The sequence below is a fragment of the Spinacia oleracea genome, chromosome 4 (genome assembly GCF_020520425.1).
Source record: "Spinacia oleracea cultivar Varoflay chromosome 4, BTI_SOV_V1, whole genome shotgun sequence".
NCBI lineage: Eukaryota > Viridiplantae > Streptophyta > Magnoliopsida > Caryophyllales > Amaranthaceae > Spinacia > Spinacia oleracea.
Window position 1 is genome coordinate 11900109 of NC_079490.1, and position 25436 is coordinate 11925544.

At 34.3% G+C, this 25436-nt stretch overlaps 2 protein-coding genes, 1 long non-coding RNA gene and 1 other non-coding gene across 15 annotated transcripts; 3 read left to right on the forward strand and 1 right to left on the reverse strand.

Moving 5' to 3' along the window:
- Positions 1-3065: 3065 nt before the first annotated feature.
- Positions 3066-3137, forward strand: TRNAQ-UUG (transfer RNA glutamine (anticodon UUG)). Its single transcript has one exon. It is a non-coding gene; the product is annotated as a tRNA-Gln (tRNA).
- A 1641-nt stretch (positions 3138-4778) lies between these two features.
- On the forward strand, positions 4779-7634 carry LOC110793214 (uncharacterized). 8 transcript variants are annotated; one of them, XR_008919664.1, is made up of 5 exons: positions 4779-5076; positions 6109-6300; positions 6407-6493; positions 6747-6821; positions 7153-7634. It is a non-coding gene; the product is annotated as an uncharacterized lncRNA (long non-coding RNA). The 8 variants fall into 8 exon arrangements; XR_008919663.1 differs by having other exon boundaries at positions 4802-5076; positions 7159-7634; XR_008919665.1 differs by having other exon boundaries at positions 4808-5072; positions 6407-6488; positions 7165-7634.
- A 4870-nt stretch (positions 7635-12504) lies between these two features.
- On the forward strand, positions 12505-19550 carry LOC110792083 (chloride channel protein CLC-c). Of its 5 annotated transcripts, none has more exons than XM_056843380.1 (9): positions 12505-12932; positions 13771-13800; positions 13831-14042; positions 14857-15057; positions 15214-15391; positions 16050-16312; positions 16603-16872; positions 17408-18536; positions 18905-19550. In XM_056843380.1, the coding sequence occupies exons 2-9, from the start codon at positions 13777-13779 to the stop codon at positions 18992-18994; spliced, it is 2367 nt and encodes a 788-aa protein (XP_056699358.1). In that variant the 5' UTR covers positions 12505-12932; positions 13771-13776; the 3' UTR covers positions 18995-19550. The 5 variants fall into 5 exon arrangements, with proteins under 5 accessions (XP_056699358.1, XP_021852587.1, XP_056699355.1 ...); XM_056843379.1 differs by lacking the exon at positions 12505-12932 and adding an exon at positions 13420-13449; XM_021996895.2 differs by having other exon boundaries at positions 12506-12932; positions 13771-14042.
- Positions 19551-20433: 883 nt separating this feature from the next.
- LOC110792084 (uncharacterized) lies at positions 20434-24128 on the reverse strand. The gene is made up of 5 exons (XM_021996896.2): positions 23782-24128; positions 22179-23080; positions 21108-21499; positions 20876-20945; positions 20434-20786 (listed from the first exon to the last, which is right to left on the reverse strand). The coding sequence occupies exons 2-5, from the start codon at positions 22955-22957 to the stop codon at positions 20723-20725; spliced, it is 1305 nt and encodes a 434-aa protein (XP_021852588.2). The 5' UTR covers positions 22958-23080; positions 23782-24128; the 3' UTR covers positions 20434-20722.
- Positions 24129-25436: the final 1308 nt, after the last annotated feature.

The window sequence follows — 25436 nt, forward strand, 5'->3', positions numbered from 1 at the left end:
GCTGAACTGAACTGAACTGAACTTAATGGAACTGCAAAAAAGTCCAAAAGAACAGGGCCTTCTATGACAGATTAATAGAGGCTATGATGTTTTTTTTCTACATATACGACTCCTAATGTATTACAGTATTATGAATAGAGTATGCCTATCCATTCACGATAACATTAATTTAGGGGTTTTTTATTCGACGTCCTTAATCGCTAAAAACGCCCGCGTATTTATGGTGAAAGGACGTTTTTACCCTTTTAAAGAAAATTACCCCCCATCTCCATTCATCCTTCCCCTTCACGTTTTTAAACTTTTTTTTTGAATCGAAATTAATGTATAAACAAATAAAAATTTTAAACTACAATGTTTAAATAAATACTTCTAACAATTTTATTTTATTTTAATTATATTAATTATTTTAATTATGAAATTCAGTAATTATTCAATTCTTTTTTTTGGCAACACTTTTTAAAATTTCGAAATTAAAAACGAAATAATAAACTATTTTTTATTTTTATTACATTCGTTTTTATGTAGCACGAAAAAAAATGAATTAAAAAAAAATTAATTCATTTTTTTTAAAAAACACAAGGGCCGCCCCGAATTGGCGGCCCGGACCATGGTTGGTCCACCCGAAAATGGCGGCACGGACCATGGTTGGTCCACCCGGAATTGGTCCACTCTTGTGTTTTTTTTAAAAAATGATTTTTTTTCTCGTCAGGTAAAAACGACTGTAATAATAATAAAAAATTAGTTTATTATTTCGTTTTTTATTTCGGATATTTAAAAAAGTGTTGCCAAAAAAGAATTGAACAAATACTGAATTTCTTAATTAAAATAATTAATATAATTGAAAAAAAAAATTGTTAGAATTTCTTGTTTAAAAAATTTATTTGTTTATATATGAATTTCGATTAAAAAAAAGTTTAAAAATGTGAAGGGGAAGGGGGTAAATTTCTTTAAAAGGTTAAAATTATCCTCTCACCATAAATACGAAGGCGTTTTTAGTGATTGAGGATGTCGAATAGCGATACACTTAATTTAACCCTTCAAATACTCGGGTATCCATCACTATAGCACATAAGAATTAACAAAAGGAAACAGAAAGAGTATTCCGTTCTGAATAACTTGCATTATCTCTCCTAGTACAGTTTACAATTTACTACGTACTCCCTCTGGTTCATAATGATTCAGTTTCTATTTTCACGTTTGTCAATGCACATATTAATTAATTATACTTCGCATAATTTTTATCTTTAATTATACATTAATAAAAATTATACAATTTTGATATTATCAAAGTACTTATTAACACGAAACAAACAAGACCCCACGTACATAAAGATGTTTTTTTGTCTTACGTATTGAAAATAATGTAAAAATTCTTTTCAAAAGGGCTTGTTTGATACATGAGAATTTAATTCCCATAGGAAGTTGTAATTCAAGGGAAATTAATTCCCTAGTTAAATTCATGAAAATTTCCTCGAGTTGTTTGGTTGACAACGTTGAAATTGGAAACTCTGATGGATTTTGATTGACCAGTAGAGGGCTAGCTAAATTACTTCACATGTTTTGTAGGAATTTCAAATTTTTATGAATTCTAACTTTCTCTATTTTTTATTTTTATGTCAATCAAACTACCCCTAACATAATTTTGGGACGGGGAAATAAGAGGTAGTGGTGTTCCAGACCTCAAGTTGATACACAACTGTATATATTCTAGACTTCTAATCGTATTATTCCTGTGCAACATAGAAGCGTGTGACACTTTTCAAACGTTTCCTACCGTAATTAAAAACAAGGAGTATTTAATTATCATTTTCGTGGAAATTTAATATACTCCGTATCATTTTCATAATCATTAAGCTGATCAGGTGGTTGTGCCATATAATCGTAGGATTATTGTAAGTTTTGTTGAAAAAAAATATCTAGTTTTATTAATACTTGTACTCAATTTCGTTTGTGAAAAAATTATTAAAATTTGATATTCTAAAAATACATCCCGAGACCAATCTAACAAGATCTTACATGTAATATTTTGATGTATATAATTGTGAAAATTTACGGTCAAAGTTTTTATACTTTGGACACATTTTCCAAAGCGTAAAGGACTTTCTAAAACAGAAGTAGTATAAATTTAATAATGTAAGGAAAATATTTTTTTGTTGTTTAATTAGCATTTTACCAATTATTGATGACGATAAGATTGGTGTTGCATCTACGCATCACTAACTTCATGCTTGGGGCCTGCGTTACTGCGTACTCGCATCAATTATTTGCACACCAGTGTATAATGATTCCACGTAAAGTCGTAAAATAATACTAATAATCCTCCATCTTTGAAACAATGACGGATTTTGAGCAGTTAGTTATCTGCAGATGGAATACTATAATACTCGAAATTTTAGGAGGCCGGTAGAAAATTAAGCCATATTATGTACATAATTATACTTAAAACTAAAAGTTCACCACTGAATTTTCCGCTCGAGGGGGAAGGGGGCAGGCCCTAATTAGGCCACCCTTACAAGATCCGCCGCTGTTTGAATACACCGTCATTCATTTTATTTGTCTTAATTAATATTCTCTATATATTCTTATTTATTTGCCTCATATTCTATTTTAGTAAGTTCCTTAAAGATTGTCTCATTTCCTTATATAGTAGTAGGTCTCCACCATTTACCCCACTTGCATACGCTCATAAAAGTTAAAAAGACGATATTACTTCATTAACGTGCAAAATAGCCTTAATAAAACACACTTTGCTGACAAACGAATAGTAGCAAATTAGTAATTATTATAATTCACACCATCGGAACAAGCTTTAATACGTCAAAGATTATTTTGCATTGAACTTGAAAAAATTAAACGATCGAGCTTAAATCCATACATAAATTAAACAAGCTGATAAAGGAACTTATATGATTTGTTTTCATTGATCATTCTAACAAGTCGAATATTAATGTGTGAGAGTATCAGTAATCTATTTAATAAGGTTAAGAATTTTTATCTGCTTGTTTAGTAACTTATAAATGAGGACATATTTTATATATGCTACAATGAAAAATGTATCAACATTGGGTTCTATGGTGTAGTGGTTAGCACTCTGGACTTTGAATCCAGCGACCTGGGTTCGACTCCCGGTAGGACCTTTTTTTTGCACCAGAATGCAGAAAATATTTCCAAACATTTTTAAAAAGTGCTACAATAGCCTGAATCCAACTCAATCCGGGGTAAGATAATCCGACATATACAATGAGTCCGAATCCAACTTTAGAAAAATCTAAAATCCAGATAGAGGTGGGCTGAATACGAAGTTCGTATAATACAATCAGATCCGACTCATTGACATCCCTACCTATATGGCTATACCGCACCAGCTAGTTTCCCTTAGTAAATGTTCAATGGTCTATCTTTCAATATTTTTCACTCGCTATTTGCTTTTCATTTCTTAACATCTAACATACATACGGCTCAACCCATATTATACATTTATTTTTTATATATGTTGTAAAACTAAATTGGAACAAAGGGAGAGATCGATCATTATACAAACGTGCATTTAATACCAAGTAGTCGTACAACGTAATTGACCTTTGATGGAGTAATAAAAATATGAACCAAAGTACCAACACACAATGAAAGTGACAGCAAAAATCATGAGGCTGGTTTCTTCAATGTCCCAAAATATATTGGCACATGAACTCATGTTCATCCACAAATAATAAATAGCTGTCACCTTAATAGTATCACGTACTCTATATCATTCAGTTATTCACTATACTCTGTTTATATTCCTATAGTTTTGCACTCACATTCTTTTTTCTATTTTTTATGGTACGGCCAAATTTTCAGGTCGTCTAATCATTTACTCCTTACTCTGTAATAAAATTAATCTTTTGGACGTTTTTGAACGTTCTAGTTTTACGTCCTTTGCAAATAAAATTAGGATAGCTAGAGGCTATCACTTGTGACTAAATTTGGTAAACAAGTCGTTTGAATCGGTTTCAAATTAGAATAATTTAGTTAGGTCATTTCGGGTCACTCCTATTTTGGAGAGGGTACAAATTTGGATCGGGTTTATTCGGGTATCGGGCATAATTTGTTTTATGCATGGTCGGGTAGGGTATTTTTGGAGTAATATCGGGTCAGTTAACATCAGATTGATTTTTTTTCGAATTAGATCGTTTTTCTTTTGCTAGATTAGGTCATGATGTATTAAACTAGCTAGTATTTAGTGGCAGGTTTTTGGTTAGAATATTTGGCCCGGGTCGATTCGGTTCGGTTACTTGTATCTGGTCAATCTGGGTGTCGGGTCATATCAGGTTAAATTTATTTCAGATTTGTTTCAGTTAGGATCATTTTTGAGTTATCGTTTCGGTCCAAAATTGGGTATCGAATTGGGTTAATAAGATTGTATTAATAAAATTATGTAGTCAGATTCGGGTCAAGTTTGTCAGGTAGGGCCAAAACGTTTTAGTCACTTGAGCAAGGTTTTTAAAGTTGTCTTCTGAACGCCGGAGCCCGGTGGAAAAGGAAATGTGGAGTGAGTAAGGGTGAGTTTATCTCAAGTCTTAAGGTGAGTTTCGAGTCCGAGTCTTGGAATACTCACTACTACATTTTCGATCAAATGCAACGACACAAAAGGGGCTAATGCAACGGTACAGTAGAAGCCGTTGAAATAGGCCTGTCTACTGCAACGCCAAGTAAATTTATGTGAGAGCCTTTCCTATCCGTTGCATCAGGTAAGGCTATGACAACGGTTGCCTTAATAGTTAATACAGATGCATTAGCCCACCAAATGCCACGACTCCTTCCGTCCTTCTTACTCATTTTTTATTTACTAATATAAAAATAAAATAGAAAACTCATACTTTTTCACCTGTGCATTTTTGCCGTCATTCTTCTCGAGCTCTCCCTCCACCTCTCTCACTCTCTTAGGGCACTAGAAGAATAAGGAAGAGATTATTATCTAAATTCCGTTGATGATTTGTCTCGCTAATCTTGGATAATGTCAAATTTCTAGTCAAAGAAAAGTTGTACAGAGATTTTCATACCCTTGTCTTATTCGGAGGTCCATTGAAATTGTAGGTATGGTTATGTTGTTCTTTAACTCTTGATTAGTTATTTTTATCAATTAATGGAAAAAACCAACAAATAGGCTTTTTATTCTTTATGATTGACATTCTAGCAAATCAATTGTAGATTTCCCCCCTTTTTCTTAATCTAGGGTTTGACATTTGGTAATTCAAGTTCTTAGTATAATCTTCATTACTGAATTGAGTATTTCTGAATTGACGCTATTATAACCTAGAAATCTTTCCTGATTTCTTTGATTATATTTTTAGGGATTTCCCAATTTATATCTTATTCTTACGAAATGAGCCAAATTTAGTTACTCCTCTACTTCTCTTCAGTCTCTATTTTAGTTACATCTCTTATTTAATTGTTGCAGACATAACATATCAACCGTGATTCAAGATAATAGATTTGACCATTTTTTTGTTTTTCAACTCACTGGGAGAAAATTATGCATCCCTGATTTATTTGGGTTTTTCATACAGTTTACTTCAACAACTAGTAATTTCAGGAAGTTGTATTTTGGAGTTATATTGAATTGATCTATTCATTGTTAACTCGTACCAGAATAGTGATCTTCGTATCTTTATAGCTCTAAATTCGAGTTCTAAGGAACCTAATTGTTCCTGTATTCATTCATATTTGTGACACAAAAGATATTGGATATTTTTTTATGAAACTAAGGGCGAGATTTGGCTGTTCTTTTGTGGATTTGAGTTGTCACCTAGTTTAAATAAATAGATCAAAAGCTTAGTTTGTCCACTGTTTTGACAGTTTAAAAAGATGTGAGGCTGGAATGAAGAATAGATCGATTGTTAACATGATTTCATTAAGCTTCAAACAATAACTAGATTAAAGGCTTGAAAAGTATGAATATAACCTTTTCATGCCAGTTAATAGATGTAGTTGCAGGTGATTAAATAGAAAATAAAGAAAAGATTAGAGTTTAGAATTTATCATGGAATTTTAGAGCATTCTCCCCTTGCTTTGTCCACTGATTCTATTTAGTTAATTATACTTTTGGCTTCCATAATTGGTGTCAAGTCTAGGAAGCTCTGGATTTACTTGCTGATAGTGGAAAGATAACATTGAAAGAGTATGACAATCAGAAGATCTACATTGCAAGTCAAGACTAGTTTGAAAGTCTGTGACCTTACTCACATGACGGAAGAGAGAATGGAAACAAGAATAAATAAGTGAACAGATCAAAGGAAGCCATTTTTGAGTTTAAGGGAGGTATGTTAACCATGCACTTAATGAACCCTTGGTACTTATACATCCTTCCATATCTAATGAGTATGGCACGTTTATTGTTTATATTTGCTCCTTTTTGGTGATTAAGGGAAAATAAATTCATGGGTAGCAAGAGAAACAAGGATATTCATTGAGAGTTATTAGCTGCATAGCATTTCTTGCATGAAAAGGTCAGGTAATCTCCACATTGGATGTATAATTTCAACTTTCACAACATTTGCAGTTTGTTTCTTTAATATGTTCTGTACTTTATGTTCCTGTGGTCGAAATTGATCTATGTGTCCATCTACCTGCTAAATGGTAAATGGAAACCTAATGATTTTGTTAGGCTCTACTTGCCCATTGAAAGTTTTTATCCGTTAATGTATTTCAAATTTTCATACTTTTACTTTTATTGAATCTATTCTATCTGTTTGATTTTATGACAGGCCCAAATCAACAATGTCCAAAAACTAAAGATTATGAAAGGCGGAAACCCATTTACTCTCAACTTCATTCAAGAGGTATGTATTTTCGTTGTAGGTAGAACTTTTTGAGGAATGAAGTATGTAAATATGCTTGATATGGTGGTTTGAAAATGCTTCTTTACGTTATTTCAGTTGTAAACTTAAGACTTCCCTTACATGTTCACTCTTTACCTAGCACACGCTAGATTGGATTTTGTTCATTGATTGATTCATTTGCGTAACCAACTTACCTTCTTCAATTCTTCTGTAGGCACCATAAAATTTCCTGTAATCTCATCTAGCCTCATTTTATATTTAATAATTCTGACTAGTATGAAGGAAATATGCATGAATTAAAAACTCGCAATGCCCAACTATAAGATGTTAGTGTCAGTTGCAGGTGTAGTTGCTGGTGTCGCTTCGGCCTCAACAACCTCAATCGCGACACCAACCGAAATATCATCTGGAAAACTAAATGACCATAGCTTCTGGTAGCATTACATTGCAGGTGTAGCGGTTGGTGTTGCTTCAGCCTCAACGACCTCAATCGCGACACAAACCGAAGTATCATCTGGAAAACTAAATGAACAAAGCTGCTAGTAGCATCACATTGCATTGAGATAGTAGAGGCTGATCAAGATTAGGAACCTGTCATCTTAACAAGTGAGACAAACGACAATGGTTTTCTTTTGATTATCTCAGTTCTTGCGGTTTTTTTTGTGGCTTATGCCTTTGTGTAATGTTAAATATGTTGTTTGGGGAATACCAATTTTTCTTTGATTATTTAGATTGTTTGGCTTTGTAATTTTGCCCAAGTCGAACGATGTAATTTTATCCATCTTTTTTTATTATAATGATATTCTTTTTTAATATCTTAAGTTATATTTATATTAAAATCAAATTAAGCATCATATATTTATAACGAAATAAATATTTGTATATATAGCCGTTGCATTAGGTCTTTATTGTACCTCGTTACCCAACCGTTGTAATAGAGTGGACCGTTGCATTAGATATTTATCTAATGCAACGATTATGGTCAGAGCCGTTGCATTAGATCAAATTGCCGTTGCATTAGGTCTGATGCAACGCCTTCGGATGCAACGGTCATGAGTCGTTGCATTAGGCCTAATGCGACGGGTTTTGGGCTCTAATGCAACGGATTTGGGCGTCGCATTAGCTCCGAAATGTAGTAGTGACTGCAACAAGTTTTGAAGTGAGTTTGAAAATCCAAGGACTCTTTTTTTTCTCCAACCAAATCAAATTATACCACACCATCATACTTTATCCTATTTAATTATCTTTTTTTAGGAGTTTAGTTGAGACTGAGGTGAGTACACAACAAGAAATTGTACCATTAACGACGGGAAATCCCGTCGCTAAAGGCCAATAGTTGTGCGATTTCTTATCGCGAACCCGTCATAAAAGGGGTCTGTCATTGATGGAAAATCCCGTCATTAGCCCGTCGTAAAAGGCGTTTGCGAGGTTGTTCCCGTCTTTATTTGGTTGTTAGCCCCGTCGCAAAAGGCTTTTACGACGAGATTTTTGATCCGTCATTGTTTGATTGTCATTAATGATAAAAAATCTTGTAGTGATATGTGGATAATGTGTAAAAACGGGGAGAGTCTTGTGTAAGTCTGAACAATAAAAAAATAATGGAAAACAAATATGACAAAGTCTGAAGATTGAAGGTGAATTTAAGGGATAAACTCACTCTAATAAAAATTGTAGCTTAGCGTTTTTTCTCGCTCCAATACTTTTTTAACCGTTCGTTTTTCCTCGAGTTGGATTCCTTACTGTAAACGTAACTTTTTTTTACAATATTTTCAGTACAAAGGTCATAGGCTCATAACTCATGCTGTCATGCACGTATAACACGTTCCTTCTAAAACGTTGATGTCTTCTAGATCAGGTTAATTTGTGATGCCTTAATTACGCCGAACACTTTTAATATGTTGTTTATGTACCGAGGTTATGTACTCACGTATACAATAGGTTTCAGATTCGAATCTATTCGCCCCCATTTGCACTTTAGTTGTCCTTGTAACTCATTCACAACACACAAAAAAATGAGTCGTTCCGAGTTAATCTCAGTGATTGGAAAATTTATCCAATTAAATGGCATTTTCGTAAATAATTGATGATTGTATTACGAAAATGACATTAAATGTGGGTTAAAGTACAGTGACATGTCATCAAATGTGAGCCACATGTACGATCATTATTGTATTTCATAATACATCAACAATTATATAATATATAGTCAACAACTCACAATATACAATAAGCTTCTACTAATTAATAATCTACAACTATAAATATACAATCAATCACTTACCCATAAACAATATTGCATTTAAAAGTAATTCATCAGCAATCATAAAATATACAGTCAACGTAAATTGGTATATAATTAACACCGAGTAGTATGCAGCCATTAGCTACAACATCTAACATTATACCACCTACAGTTGTCAAGCAAAATATTTACGAAAATGACATTAAATTGGAATTTTTTTCCAACCACTGAGATTAGCTCGAAATTTCTCAAAAAAACATAGTATATTCTATTCACGTAGTGTAACTAGCTTCTATTAACATCAATTCCTAAATTCAACCCATAGGACAATGTACTATATACGGATTATGTACATCATTCCCCATCGATCCCTAAAACACCAAAACACATATACGGAGTACCTTTCTCCTTCCGTGGTAGGATGCATGATGTTTAAGAAAGGAGATGTGCAATTATTCTTAAAATAGTAATGATTTTCCCATCACAAATAATTATTTTATTTTCGATTTATTATACATTCTAAAGAATAACGTACTATATTTACAAAGTCTTTAAATTAATTTGAGCCATATTAATGTCATACTACGTAATTAATTTAACACATAGAAAGTAGATATTAATAGAGGTTTTTTGAAGTTGAATGACAAGTCTACGTAATAACGTAGGAAAATTTAAACATATCTACCTTTCCGGACCAATATGATTCATATGAGCATGTGTTAAAGAACACATGGATAATACTTGCAATTGCTTTTTCAGGGCACCCCAAGAACATATAGAACTATAGAAGGCCGTAAAAAAAACATTAATTTAGAAGTAATTTCTTGCTAATTGTACGACATATTTGTGCCAAACATAGATTTAGTACATTTGCTCAAAAAAATTATGGTAAATGTCTATACATGTAGAAGTGTGAACCTCATCTAATTGAGGTATTACTTCAAAAAGTTATACTTCAATTCATTCTTTGTGATGTTTGAGCTATATCTTTTTGTGTGTGGTGAGAAAACTTATATACATCCACATAATTAAAAGTCGTAAACCTTCCAAAACTGAGATGTATTCGACCAATTCTCGGTTACTCACTCAAGTTCAATAATTCAAAATGCATGTATGTATATGTGTCACGTATATCTCTTCTTATTACGCCATGTCACCATTAATCAACATCATGAAATGTCATTGACAACCAAAAAACATGTAGCAAGGATCGAACACCAGACATCTTTGTTAAATGTTGCACTTCCTACCATCTTAACCAACTACGTACAACTTATGTTATATTATAAACATATATGTTCTTTTTACAATAAATAACAAATTGAATAAAATTGAATGTAAAAAGGGAATGATTACTTCATTTATAAATGTACAATTATTATTTTCCTAGATTAAGCCTCAAAAAAAAAAAAGCCCGGGGTAAGAGGAGAAACATTGACGGTGGTTGAGTAATTATAGAACAATATACATGCACAGGGGTCCACCGTGAACTCTCTCACATTCTCTCCTTACATGTGATGAGAAAATGTGATAGAGACCACCAATGGGTATAAAAGTTCCATTGAGTGGATGATGCACTAATAATGTCCAGAGTAATGAATCAACTAGTGATGAAGAAAAGGATCCGACTTTGTTTTGATTTTCGGATATGATGTGGGGTTTCACCCTGGGAAGGTTGATAATCGGCCGCTAATCTTGTGTCGATCACACCCATAATTCTATGACAACACCATTTATGTGGGCACATATTTACAACAAATAAATCCGAATAAAAGTCAAAATCCCATTTATGTGGCCACACACTAGTTAATCACTAAATGATGTCTTGAACTAGTAGTTAAGACTGAGGGTATGTGTGGCTGTGTATAATAGATCCCAGGTTTAAATCCTCCACCCCTATTATGTAACAAAATTAAGTTATCATTACCGCGAAAGGTCGAACTATATATATCCCTATTCGAGTTCTTTCATTGGATCTTAGAGATCTTCAACTACATTATAAAATATTTTTGCTTCTTATATTACTCCGTATTTGGTTTCCCAGTCGAGTACGCTTTAGTAATATACGGAAGTCGAGTATAACCTTACGTATAATCGCTTCTCTTATACGTGCATGACAATATTTTTTGGTTTATATATGATCTCATGGTATTGACGTGTAGCATTTTTTTTATATTGACTAGTTGCCTCAAATTAGGTATGAAACGATCATAATTGGGGAGGAGAAAAATAATGCGGAGCACAGTTTATTCATTCGACGGTCCAAATAGGCAAATATTCATACTCATACGAATATACGAAGCATACATACATGTTACACCTGTCTAATTAACAATGTTTAATGTAATAACTATAATATCTAAAACTCTTGAATGGCTTTAACCGCCAAACCGGCCCACCGGCCACGTTTATGGCGTTGAGAAACTAAGGATATGGTTTTTAACAGAAATTATAAGACGAGACATGTGGCATAATAGTTTATTAATGATTATTAGACTTTTACAAAAATAAATGTGAAAGGGTTACCGTGCACCTTATATGTTCTACCGTTTCATTATAATTGCAACAATTTGCTTTTTGCATAGTTCACATATTTTATTTTGTTTGTTTTGTATGATCTATACGTAAAGAAAAATATATTCATATGAAATCTATTTAGATTCGTATTAATATATCTCTCACTCTCTTTGCTTACCGTTAGCTAAAAATATTAATTATTTATTAACAAACCGACAAACATCAAAAGCAAATTTTGCATGTAAAAATAATCGAGGACGTATATTAGAAAGAAATCATATCAATCAATTACACTGCCAAAAAAAAAGTTGAATACAAGCCTAAACCATTGATTCTCTCCATAAAAAAGTTGCAACTTTAGGAAGGGTATCTTATACATTTATACCTTTCCTATCTAGTAGCATTACCTTGGACTCTTTTTTTAAGGTGATTATTTAAACAATCCAAAATCAACTAAAGTTCTTTCAAATACTTTCAAAAAAAAAAAAAAAAAAAGAGAAAAATCGAGTTACTCAAATCACGAGTCTAAATTAAGAGCACCTTCATCATATTACCGGCTCAATCAAGAGTATTTTAATCTATTTTTTGTATAAGGTACGATCACTTATACATAAAAATTGTCTTAAATTAATACTCGTATGGAATTGATAAATTTTCTTTCAAACATTATTTGTATTTTACATTTTAATTTAATTCATTATTATAATTATTATTTCTCCGTCTTGTTTTACTTGCTCTACTTTAATAAAAAAAATCTCGCAAATTTAGTCACACAGATACTCCGTACAAGTAAAATAAGACAGATGGAGAATTATAATATTATCGTATTTTACCCCCTTGTTAACTCTATTTATTTCGGATAAATTTAATATAAGTGCAGATTTTTTAAAATCAGTAGGATAGAGCGTACCAATAAAAATAATACGGGAGTAATAATAAATAGAGCCGTATAAGAAGCCACCTCTCAAAATACATAAAATTAAGAAGTATCCATGTTCAAAGCCCCCATTGATGGTCTCCCATCATCTCCTCCAATTTCCAGCCCCCACCTTCTTCAATTTTTGTGCAGAAACAAACAAGATTAAATTGCCTTCAGCTATTTAGGATTTACCCTCTTCCCATATTTTCTCTCTCCAATCTTTAAATGCCAGCTTGTCTCTCATAGTTCACGATTAAATACCTCATCTTTTTTCTTCGTGTTGCCTGGAAAATTTTGTTCCAAATCGTTTCCTTTTGTCAATCTTCGAATCACCCTTAATTTTTGCGAATTTCCCATTTTATAATTGGTTGATTGCTTCAACATTACTCCAACTTTCTAGGGGTGCTCTGTATTCTGCTGATTGATCGAAAGGGTATGTTTTATTTTGTGTTGTAATCCTTTTTCTCACTCCAAAATACAATCTTTTCGCTTTTATATTGATGGGATTGTAGTAAAAATTGAAGAATTTGTCTGGGTTATTATTAATTTTTAATTTCTCCCGGTTTCCTAATAATTTCTGCATTAATGATTTAATTCTCCCTCCAAAAATCAAATCTTTAATTAATTTGTTAATTGTTATTAAATTCTTGGTTTTTTCCAATTTCTGGAATTATAAAGGAAGTTGAAGTTGACTTGTGATCGTCATCAAAGCTTTTACTTGATTTTGGTATGATTTGATTTGGTGTTGTTACATAAATTAATCTGGTTGTTGATGATAAAAAGTTCGTGTACTTTATGGCTTTATGCAAGTTGCATATGATTACCTTACCTGCTAGAACTTTTTGGAGCATTCTGCAAAGTCCTTTAAAAAACAATTTCAAAAAATAAAAATTGATTTGTTTTTAAGTAAATTTATTGTCTTAGATTTGGTGCTGATGTCCCAATTCCAAGTAAATCTGCTTTTAATTTTATAATTTACTTTGAAACTATGTTGATCAAAATAATCTTAGTTAATTTATGGAATTTTGCAATGTCAGTTTTAAGTCTTTAGGAGATTGAAGTTGCAGGATTGTCTTTCTCATTATTTCATAATTCTGCATAACATGAAGAAGAAAAAAAACTTTGATGAGTATGATTACTTGCAATTTGGTTTTTGGCAGTGTTTGTGTGTTGTATCTGATGCACAAATTGGATTCATTGTGCTTTTGGTTTTTCAATTGTCTTGTCATTGATCGAATCTTGTAATCTGATGTATGTTATTATGTTTTCAGTTGAGTATGGATCCACATGATGATGTGAACCACAATGTTGTGAACCACAATGTTGTGAATCACAATGTTGTGAACCACAATGATGATGATGAAGAGAATGATATTGAAAACCCTGGAGACCTGGATTTCAAGGAGGAGGAGAGATGGGGATCCATGTCGGAGAGGAATATGTCTTCAATGAAGATGCCACTTCTGAGAAAACGGACAAATACTACCTCACAGATCGCTGTTGTTGGTGCCAATTCCTGCCCCATTGAGAGCCTTGACTATGAGTAAGGAGTTTTTTTATATAAAGATTTTGTAGCAAAGTTTTCATTCCTTTTTTTTACTTGTTTATTAACCATATAGTCTTTGAAGGAGGGGGGGAAGGCATGTGTAATTACAAAGAATCTAGAATTGGCAAGTAATAAAAATTACACAGAGTTGGGACCATAGTATATAAAGTGGACCATTTTATTACTTATCAAGTCAAATTCTTTCAGTGACTAGTGAAATTTATTGTGTGTTTCTTATTGCTTCTCCCTTCTCTTTCCTTGGTGTTCTATGGTTAGTCATTCTTGTTGTTCACGAAGAATTAGTAAAGGAGAGTTTTTGAGGTTTAGAATGGACATCAATCACCAGACTGTTGTGTTACTTGGACACTGGGCGAAGGATCTGGTTGAAAATTCTGGTTCCATCATTTGTGTTTATATCGATATGTGATCAGAACCTTCTACTTTCAGTGATTTCTGTTTGTCCAATGTGAAAAGTCCAAATGTCATATTATATCCATAATTCTGATTGTTGGGTGCACTTAAATTGAAAGTTTCAGTTAAATAGCTACCTCTGAAAGTCCATAGCTGTACATTATGCGATTAAGTTCTATAGCCTGGTTATTGGACTACTTTTCTGCTGTCAATGCCAGCATTAGCAGGGAAATTTTTCCCTGTTCGATATTAATCAGATTTGAGGGGATTACAAGATAGTCATTTGCCTACTTGCTTCTGTTAGTGTATTATACAATGTAATTTCCAGATTAGCACTTACTTTTTTCCTGGTGCGAGATAGTCACATGACATCATTTCCCATTTTGATTTACTATTTCAGGATGATAGAAAATGATTTGTTTAAGCAAGATTGGAGGTCAAGAAAAAGGGTTCAAATATTTCAGTATGTCTTCCTAAAGTGGGGATTGGCTCTCCTAATTGGTCTTGCTACTGGACTTGTTGGCTTCTTCAACAACATTGCAGTTGAAAATATATCTGGTTTCAAGTTATTGCTGACTAACAAACTGATGCTTGAGGGAAGGTAAGATACGGCATTTGAATACTACTGTTCCATATAATGCCTCATCTTTTTCGAGCTGTCATTGTTACCGTTATTGAGAATACTACATTAGTCAGAGATTAAAAATTTTGGTTTCTCCATTAATATATTGTTTTATGTACTATGGTCTTGGTACAGTTTTTTCAAGGCTTTTCTTGCATTTGCTGGTTGCAACATAACGTTTGCTGCTGCTGCCGGAGTACTTTGTGCATATATTGCTCCTGCTGCTGCTGGATCTGGTATTCCTGAGGTCAAAGCTTATCTTAATGGTGTTGACGCTCCCTCGATATTGGCTCCTAGCACCCTCTTTGTAAAGGTAAATCACTGAAGATATCCCTTTTTCTCTTACATTTTACCACCTGCACATACATTTGATGATAAAGTGTGCTAAACCATGATTCAGAATGAGCGAGACTTGCCTTTTGCATTTATGTGGATAGATCTTTAACAGTGACATCTGAATGTCCTTCCTCGAAAGAGGGATCCTCACTCTGATAGTACTTTTATTTTATGTAGTTATATACTTATATACACATCTATATCTTTAAATATTGAAGTACCATATGACAGAATCCTAAATCTTCATGCAAACCTGAGAAGAAAGAATGGTTTGATTCTTTTTTCTTCAGGGGTATTGTGCTGTTTGAGCTTCATTGAAGCCACATCCTGAGTTGAGTGCTTATTACCCAGTCTCCTCACCGAGCCCAACTAAGGAGTATTAAGCGTAAGCACGAAAAGTTAAAGTCAAGTTGATTATGATCATCAGTTCAGAAACTGTTTTTTCTTGTGATTATCTACGAACTCGTTATGTACAATTACATTTCCCGTTTCCAGTTCTCATGCCTTTTTTTGGAAAAGTTTCTCTTTGCTAATCAATTATATGGAAAATGCTAAAACGGAAAGTGAGTCAGTCAGTTTGTCATGCAGAGATTATTATTTATAAACAGTTGATTAATGCAAATTTTCATGATCAGATTTTTGGTTCTGTCTTTGGTGTTTCCGCCGGGTTTGTTGTTGGTAAGGAAGGACCTATGGTTCATACTGGTGCTTGCATCGCCAATCTACTTGGTCAGGGTGGCTCTCGCAAGTATGGGTTGACCTGGAATTGGCTCAGATATTTCAAGAATGACAGAGATCGTCGAGATTTGATCACTTGTGGTGCTGCAGCTGGAGTGGCTGCTGCTTTTCGTGCTCCTGTTGGTGGTGTTCTTTTCGCCCTTGAAGAAGCAGCTTCCTGGTAAGCTTATTCTGGGTTTCTAGCAAATTGGTTTTTGGTTGTTTATTGCAACAATATGTTATGGTGGAGAAAACTCAATCATGATTTCAATGTATCATATAAGGTTTATGCATGAATGATAGCTTAGAGAACAGTAATGAAACAATTAATATAAAGATTTAAAGCAGATAACTAAATGGGGTGAAACTTGACGGAAATTTTCAATCATCTTTTGACTTTTGGTATAAGAATGTCAGGATATCACATATTTTCTGTTCCATATTTATTTTATTTACCTATTTATGTTTCAGGTGGAGGAGTGCTCTTCTTTGGAGAACATTTTTCACCACAGCTGTAGTAGCCATAGTGTTGAGAGGCTTCATTCAATATTGTTGGACTGGGAAATGTGGTCTGTTCGGTCAGGGTGGGTTGATCATGTATGATGTCAGTAAAGAGGTATCAAGTTATGGTGGTTATGATATCTTGGCAGTGATATTTCTTGGAGTTGTTGGAGGTGTTCTGGGAGCTTTCTATAACTATCTTATCGACAAGGTCCTCCGCACTTACAGCATCATTAATGAGTATGTTATTCTTGATCTCATGTCCAAGAGTAGCCTTTTTATTATTAGTTCACCGTTGTGGTAATTGACTAATTGGTATTGTTTAAACCTAATGTATAAATACAGGAGGGATTTTAAAATAAAAATTTGTTGTGCATTTTAGAAAATGAAAATCTGAAAATCCAGTTCCCAAACCATGATGTTTAAAATACCATTTTAAAAATTCTTATGATCTTGACTTATTTTAACTTATTTTAGACAAAGTAAGTTCAGATCGATAAGTTCAGAAAATATAAGTTCAGAAAAATAAGTTTGTTTCAGACATTTTTACACATAAGTAAGTTATTTCAGATAACATAATTTCAGAGAAGTTAAGGTAAGTTCAGATGACAAAATAAGTCGAATAGATCAGAGATATGCACAACCATTGTCCATGCATCTGCTAATAGACTGTGGTGTAGTTTTTATATTATACTTCGTACAAAACTTCTTTCCTTTTCTCCCTTCTTCCCCCTTTCCGGATTAGAAACCTTAACACGTGCCTCATTCCTTGCAGAAAAGGTCCGTCATTCAGAGTTCTACTTGTTATAGTTATATCTGTCCTGACAACATGCTGTGCCTTCGGCCTTCCATGGTTAGCAAAGTGCACTCCATGTCCTATAGATGCAGGCAGCAAGTGCCCAACTGTTGGTGAAATCGGGCACTACAAGAGATTTCAGTGTCCACCTGGCTACTACAACGATCTTGCTTCCCTCTTTCTCACCACAAACGATGATGCTATTCGCAATCTTTTCAGCAACGCTATCATAAGAGAATTTCAGATGTCTTCACTCTTCATTTTTTTCGTCGCAATCTATTTTCTCGGGATTATCACCTATGGGATTGCGGTACCTGCAGGACTTTTCATCCCTGTAATTTTAGGCGGAAGTGTTTATGGACGTATTGTGGGAAGAGTCTTCCATTCTTTGTCAGTGCTTGATACTGGTCTATTCTCTCTTCTAGGGGCCGCCTCATTCCTTGGTGGAACAATGAGAATGACGGTCTCTTTGTGCGTGATATTGCTCGAGCTTACCAATAATTTATTATTGCTCCCTCTTGTGATGATAGTTCTCCTTATATCAAAAACAGTGGCAGATTGCTTCAACCACGGTGTGTATGACCAAATATTGAAGCTAAAAGGGTTGCCATATTTGGAAGCCCACGCAGAAGCTTACATGAAGCACTTGGTAGCCGGGGATGCTGTTTCTGGTCCGTTAGTCACGTTTTCAGGAGTTGAGAGAGTGGAGACTGTTGTACATGCTTTGCAGAGTACCGGACATAATGGTTTTCCTGTTATTAATGAACCACCTTTCTCAGATACACCTGAGTTATGTGGATTGGTTCTGAGGTCCCATCTGCTTGTTTTGCTTAAGGCAAAGTATTTCTCCCATGATAGCAGGCTTTCAGGTAGAGATATCAGAAAGAAGTTCTCTCCGTTTGACTTTGCGAAGCCTGGCACCGGGAAAGGGCTCAAGTTGGAGGATATAACTATTACAGAGGAAGAGATGAATATGTATATCGATCTTCATCCAATAACTAATGCATCTCCATACACTGTGCTCGAGACAATGTCGTTAGCTAAAGCTAAAATTCTCTTCAGGCAAATCGGACTCAGACATATGTGCGTGGTACCCAAGAGTCAAGGGGTAAGCTCTTCTCCTCTTTTATGCAATCACTTGTTGGTTGGTCCACTGACATGTTTTAGTGTTTTGACTAGGCTCTGTTTTGTTCATTTTATTTTCACTTATTTCATGAAAAATAAGTTCAGTAAAAATAAGAGTTGACCAAGTACAATTTATGACTAAAATAATTTCAAATAAGTTCAGATAAGTTATGTTCAGGAAAAATAAGTGAAAATCAGGTGAATGGAACGCACTCTAACTAACAGCTGATTGGTTGTTTGAGTCAGCTAATTGTATAAGCTTAACTTTCTAATTGAATTATCAAAACCTTCATGAAACATAAAAAGTCAATTTAATTTACAGTGACTGATGACTCCTTTTTCTTGATACAGAGATCTCCAATTGTTGGAATTTTGACACGGCATGACTTCATGCCTGAGCATATACTCGGACTTTACCCCCATATGAGGCAGCATAAGTAAATTTATCTATGGAGAGCTCAATGTTCGGTGAATATTTTGGTTTCTCATTTATACAGAATTCTTTTTTCCCCAATTTTCCTCTATTTTCCAAAGCAAGTGAAGTCGCCACTATGAAGTTGGTTTGGAATTTGGAGGTATTTCCAGTGTCCACCTGGAACTCGGAAGAAGGTTGATTGGCATCATATACTCCGTGTCATGTGAATATTCATTCATACTCCGTACATTTATATTACTGCAAGTTAGAAGGTCTGGTCTGCTTACAGAAATTTCATCAGGAAATACTGAAATAGGCCCTTAGTAGACAGGGGAAATGTTCTACATATTAGTATATTGTTGGAATGTTAATAGATAAAGTTTTTCTGATTTTTATATTTCAATTTTGTGAGATAGGGATAATGAGAGGTTATCCATATTCATGGAATTTGGACCCGGAAATTTTCCTGGTAGTCTTTGTTTTTGTTACAGTGTAAATGGCAAGGCAAACAATTGTGCTGAATAATTACTGGTATCTTAATATCAGCTTTCTGTTATACTGATAGTTCGTCATTTTGAGTTATTTGCATGGTGTGTATTTCGCAGTTATGATTGCCATCTTTGATACGCTAATCGGCTGATCTTACTCTTTTTTTTTGATGCAAGCTAGGAACGTTAAATTAAAAATTCAACAACATAATACAAAGAGTGGAGGTTCATGGAGGTCTATCCTCCATCAAAACATCCGAAACAGATTCCGGAGCCTGCTCAATAATACATATATTATAGTCTGACATAACGTCGGTTCTACACAACTTTGCTAATCTTACTCTAGCCTGTTAGTTTCTTGTTCTTGATGCTTGTCGTCTGCATTCGTTCTGGTCCAGAATATCATTTGGTTTTGGAGATCAGAGACTGCATTTGATTTCATGGCAAAAGTTATCTGTCAACATGTATCAGTCTACTGTATCCCTTAGCCGTTTATTGAACCTGTATTGAACCTGCAACCCTGCTTGATCTTGCATCTGAGCCACCTTCTTGTAGCATATTCTACCCATTTGGGTTCACGTTTCGTCTTAAGCAGACTTCAGGTTGATACATCATTACTTGATTTTTCATTACACATCTATATTTTTCTACATTAACCTCTAATAGTTTTCTGGGTTTTATGTCCTAATAACGTGCGTTAGGTTTTATTCGAGTATACCACATTCAATAATCTAGAGCTTACTAAACTCCGAAAGCTGTCCCTACGAATGTTATTGTGTTCATAAAGCTTGAATCTAAAATCTTAGGTTAACCTAAAACGACTCGCCATCCAAACACTTGTTGGTAACATCGTCCATTAGAACCTTAAAAGGGCTTAACACATTTATAATGTGATGTAAATTTAGAATGAGAAGATTTCTGTAGTAAAGACCTATTGGAGTTGAGAAGAGTAAAATCAGACTAAAATGTTGGCACGATGACACAAATAGAGAGAAGTTTAACTGAAATAGGAAGAATGAAATGGAATCTCAAATCATCAACATTATTTACTGTTCTCACAGCACACAAGGAAATACAAACAAATAAGCCTATCTACCAACTAAAATGAAACTTTCAGGCATAACATGTTTTAAAATACAAGTACATTAGTACACACAAATGTCACTGAATCCAAGCAGCTGACATGAATGTAGGTGCTCCTGCCTCCTGGTCATCTGGGAACAGTGTGAAAAAATCCAGCAGGCTGTTAATTAGATAGAAGATCCTTCAACCGAGACGGAACTTAGGTCGAACAATAATTGCGCCTGGTCTTGTTTCATCAAATCGATACCTGCAATACCGAGTTTCCATATCATTAGGTAAAAACAAATCAGTGTTTGATGAACATGAGTATGCAATGAGCCACACATATGCACTCACCCGTTGTCAGCAAGGAAAGACCTCACCGCGGTTGGAAGTGCTGCTCCCCCACGGCTATGATTCCCTATGCCTGCCAAGAAGAAGGCCAACGTTAATAATTAACGCAAAAACAAACATTTATTTATATTTACAAGATATTTTGAAGTTTTGGGTCACTAACTTCAAATTGACAAAAACCTGTCCTCAATCCAGATAAGAGGGGGAGAGAGAGAAAGAGAATTGACAGCAATACCTGTAATGATTTCCAACCATATTGGCTTCAGCCTACTGGACGCCCTCTCGTCTAACTTATCAAGATATGAAGCACGGGAGGCTTCTGCCTTGGTCCTGAGATTGTTCGGAAGTTCGGAGGACCTTAAACCCTCGGACAGCACTTGGGTCTCAATCATATATAGGCGTTCCTTTACTGCTTGGACTGCTTCTGACGCATGAAGACCATGCAAATCCAACCTCCACATTCCATTATTCTCGTTACGTATACTCAAAATCTCACAGGCAGCTTTTGCATTTAGGCTTTGTGCAGCTCTCCATTCCTCCCCTGCTTTCAGAGAAAACTGTTGGGCGGAGGTGTGATCACCGCTTAAGAAAGAGTTAGTTGCTGCCTTGGAATGACGGGTGGCAGATCTGTTGAGAGAAAGATGAACACAAAAATAAATAGAAGTACGACTGCTTGTAATCAACAGCAAGCACTCAAGAGTTAAGCTGCATAACACAGTCCCTAAATGATTATCAAAAGCAGGTAAAGAGACTGGAAATGAAATGGTGTAAACCAAAATCTAACGAACCAGCCATGACTGACTATATGGGTTCACCAACTGTAAGTAGTTAAGTACCATACTCGAATTGGGAAGTAAAAGATAGAGTTCTACTACAGAGCAATCTTGATTTAAGTGATTCGAATCTCATATGAAAAGGTAAGGTAAAACACAACCTAATGTATGATTGGCACTTTACTACTCATGTAAATATGCCTTGCATATTGCACGCAACAATAGCATATATTCCTTCCTAGAATATCACAGAATAACACTCCCTAGCCCTTTCAAAATTAATCATGGAAGCTTGTTGATTAACACAGAAGTCTCTGACATCCGAATAATTAGAAAGAACCATTTTAACTTCAACACAGGATATATTAAAAGCCACCTCAATTTAAACCAATGTTTTCCTCATTTAAATTTAATTTACGTGATTCCTCCTCTAACTAGATTCAAATCGAAATCAATACCAATACATCGCATTTTAAAGTAAGTGATGACTCTAATGAATATTAACTTCAATATCAGTGATCAGAAACTCAAACCTGATCATCTTTATTGCATCTTTACGGCAACTTAAGTACACATCATCCTCTTCCCATTCAGGCTCAACAGGTACAGATGTCCAACGGCCCAGCATTGCGTTAATTTCCATACTATCATCAAACAGCTTTTCAGCAGAAAGAGTAAATTCATTCGTCACATTATCAATGTTATTGCTAACACATGGCTTCAGAACAGACCATGTCTTGGCAAATTTGGAAATATCTTTTAAGGATGCATCTTTCTTTTCATGTATTAAGTTTCCATTGCTCACTGGTTCCACGATATCGGATTTAAAATTTGCAACCCCAACATTCTCGTGGTCCTGTGAGCTCTGATCAGAAACCATTGCTTTCAAAAAGGATGACGCCTTGTCAAAGTCATCACCAGCAGCAGCCATTATATCCTCAATCAAACTATCATCAGCCCAGCCGAATAGCTCTTTAAGCTGTCTAGAAACCAAACCTTTTTTGTTGCTCAGAAAAATATGAGGGCCTGCAGAACTACCAATTTCAGATGGCTTTCTTTTTACATTATCTTGTAAAGGAGCCCGAAAGTCTAATGAAGGCAGTATAACCGATGAGAATGATTTTGCTTGGCGATGCTTGTTTCTCGTAAATGTTTTTTCAGATTGAAGTGTAGTAGGCAGTGAAGGAAATGCCTCATTACTAGGACGAGCTTCACGGCCATCTTTCTGCTTTTGCTGATGGTCAAAAACAGCCCAACCGGAGGTCTTTGCTCGTCTCTGGGACATCTTTGAATCGCCCTTGCTCGCAATCATATAACTTCAAACCAAGTAGCAAGGGTCGATTCAGAAGCTGCTTTATCTTCCACAAACTGAGTTAAAATCTTTCAAATAAATACGCGCCTCTGGTATTGTCTCAGCTTTCTACAACAATACAACCTGAAAACCGGCACATAATACATAAAAGCAGTCTTAAAACTCTGCATTATGTTGTATGAATAGAAATATGAATTCGACGAATTTTACGGTGAAGTAGTGAACATTATGGCATATGATTATTAAATTATTTGAACTAAGTAGGAATACAAATCCTGAAATTTTCAATACTTTATCTATTATCAAACAAATTCAAGACAAAGTTACAACTTCCAATTTTCCGAAGTGGCTCAAACTTTCAACTAACAAATCCTAGCGACCAAAATCCCGTAAAATTTCGTCCTTTAGTTATTGATATATACCCATTATTAAAAGTTTATACAAGGAGTAAGGAATAACTCAAACAAGCAATAAAGGTACTAAATTTGGTGAATTTTGGCTACCAAGACAACAGCTGAGCTAGAACGAATTGGAAGAATCAGAAATTTTGATCAAATTTGATTATCAAACAGTGATTAAGCTTAAACATGGTTAACATTAAACTTTGCTATAGATTGATTAAATAAACAGTAATTAAACTGATAATTTTTTTTATAAAAATGCTCAATTTTGATTAATCATCTCAGATAACAGTACTTCCATCATCAATTGCCAATAAAACATATAATCAAAGCACTAATAAACAAATTTGCAAAAATTTAGCATCAATAAGCTTGCATATTTCCATTAAAAATCATCATAAAGTGCTAATTCGAAATTAATACCTGAATGAGCGTCAAATAATCAACCGAAAAATAAAATCGGTAAAAGAATCTAAACCGGAAACCTAAACTGGAGGTAACGAAACCAAGGCGTGAATCTAGAAAAGAGAGATTTGAAGAAATTGCAGTGCTGAGAATCGTTGGAGACGGAAGGATCCATAAAATTAAACCCTCGAAGTTCGTCGTGGAGGCAAGGAGAGAGAAAGGGGAAGAAGGTTTTTGAAGAGGAGAAAGGAAGAAGGGAGAAACCCAGGAAGAGGGAAGAAGGTTTTTGAAGAGGAGAAAGGAAGAAGGGAGAAACCCAGAAAGAGGGAAGAATATTTGATTCGTTGGTTTAATTTCAAACACAAACGTTGAATTCCTCCGATTTTTTATTTTATTTGTTTTGTTTGTGGTTGGAGATTAACATACGACTTGTATACATTGACTAGGAGTCTAGGCTTGTAATTAAGGAAGTATTTTTGGATATCTGATGTGTGTTTGTAAATGTATTTTGGAAGGTTTTTCAATAGCTACAATAAAATGGTAGCCACCATAATTTTAGCAAATCTCAACCCTTTAATTTTAAGAATAAATCTAATCCGCTTATTTATTTAATCATAAAAATAAATAAAAAATAAAAAACAAAAACAAAAAACTGCGTTTCAAAAAAAAGAAAAAGAAAAGAAAAGGCACAGTTATTCAAAACCACATTATCAATCAAATACTACCATCGTTATTCATCATATTCTCTCATCCACCCAACAATCACCCCGTATTAATACAAATCATCATACTTTGAGAACCAACGCACTATTAAGATCTTCTTAAAAAGAAAACAAACCGTTTATGGAGGTTAATTAATTTTTAATTTTTAATTTTCTTCAAAAGTCAAGTCAACAAAAATAAATGGTGTAGATTTCGTGTATCAAAATATAAGGTCGAGATTAAAAGCTTGTAGTGGCTACCAAATTAATGTAGCTATTGTAAAATTATCCATGTATTTTATAGTAAAAGATAAAATAGGAAAAAAGTCAAGGAAATTGAACCGGTTATCATAATTCACTAATTTATGATGGACCCAATTTTTGGTTTCTGCTCATGGACGGGAGACATCTGACGAGTCGAGTCGAGTCGAGTCATAGCTCGCGAACTATGAAGTATCCATTATAGAGGTGGCAATCGAGTTATTTAAGTCAGGTCAATTCGAGTCAGGTAAAGTTCTAATAAGAATAAACCGGGTGAATTTTGGGTTTGGGTCGATACGGATTGGGTTGAGTCATATTCGATTCATTGTCAATTGCCTTATAAAAGTATCACCATAACCTAATTTTGGATTTTGTTGGATAAATTTTCTATTTTCATACGGGGTAGCAATTTGAAGATATGGGTTAAAATTGTGAGACGTTTTACAGTATTTTCCCCCTCAAAAATGTACTTGTCGGTCTCGTTAGGCCATTTGAGTCGATTTGACCAACTTTCCAATCTTGACTTCCTCTTTCGCTAGCTCTGTTTTTTCTATTTCTTTAGGTGAGTTTATCACTAGTTTGAAATGGAGTTTGGAACCAAACTCTTAAGATAATGTGATATTTGCAGTGGATCTTCGATCAATTATTCAATTGTACGTCCATGTTAGTTGACTTTGGGTTGGTTAATGAAAATAATGCCTTTTTTGATAA

Coding starts and splice junctions, on each gene's coding strand:
- LOC110792084 (XM_021996896.2), bottom strand. CDS start 22,957: ATGATTGCGAGCAAGGGCGATTCAAAGATGTCCCAGAGACGAGCAAAG. Junction 20,946..21,107: donor ATGGTTGGAAATCATTACAG/GTATTGCTGTCA, acceptor TCTTCTTGGCAG/GCATAGGGAATCATAGCCGT. Junction 20,787..20,875: donor TCTTTCCTTGCTGACAACGG/GTGAGTGCATAT, acceptor TCGGTATTGCAG/GTATCGATTTGATGAAACAA.
- LOC110792083 (XM_056843377.1), top strand. Junction 14,043..14,856: donor ATTGAGAGCCTTGACTATGA/GTAAGGAGTTTT, acceptor TTACTATTTCAG/GATGATAGAAAATGATTTGT. Junction 18,537..18,904: donor TGGTACCCAAGAGTCAAGGG/GTAAGCTCTTCT, acceptor TTCTTGATACAG/AGATCTCCAATTGTTGGAAT.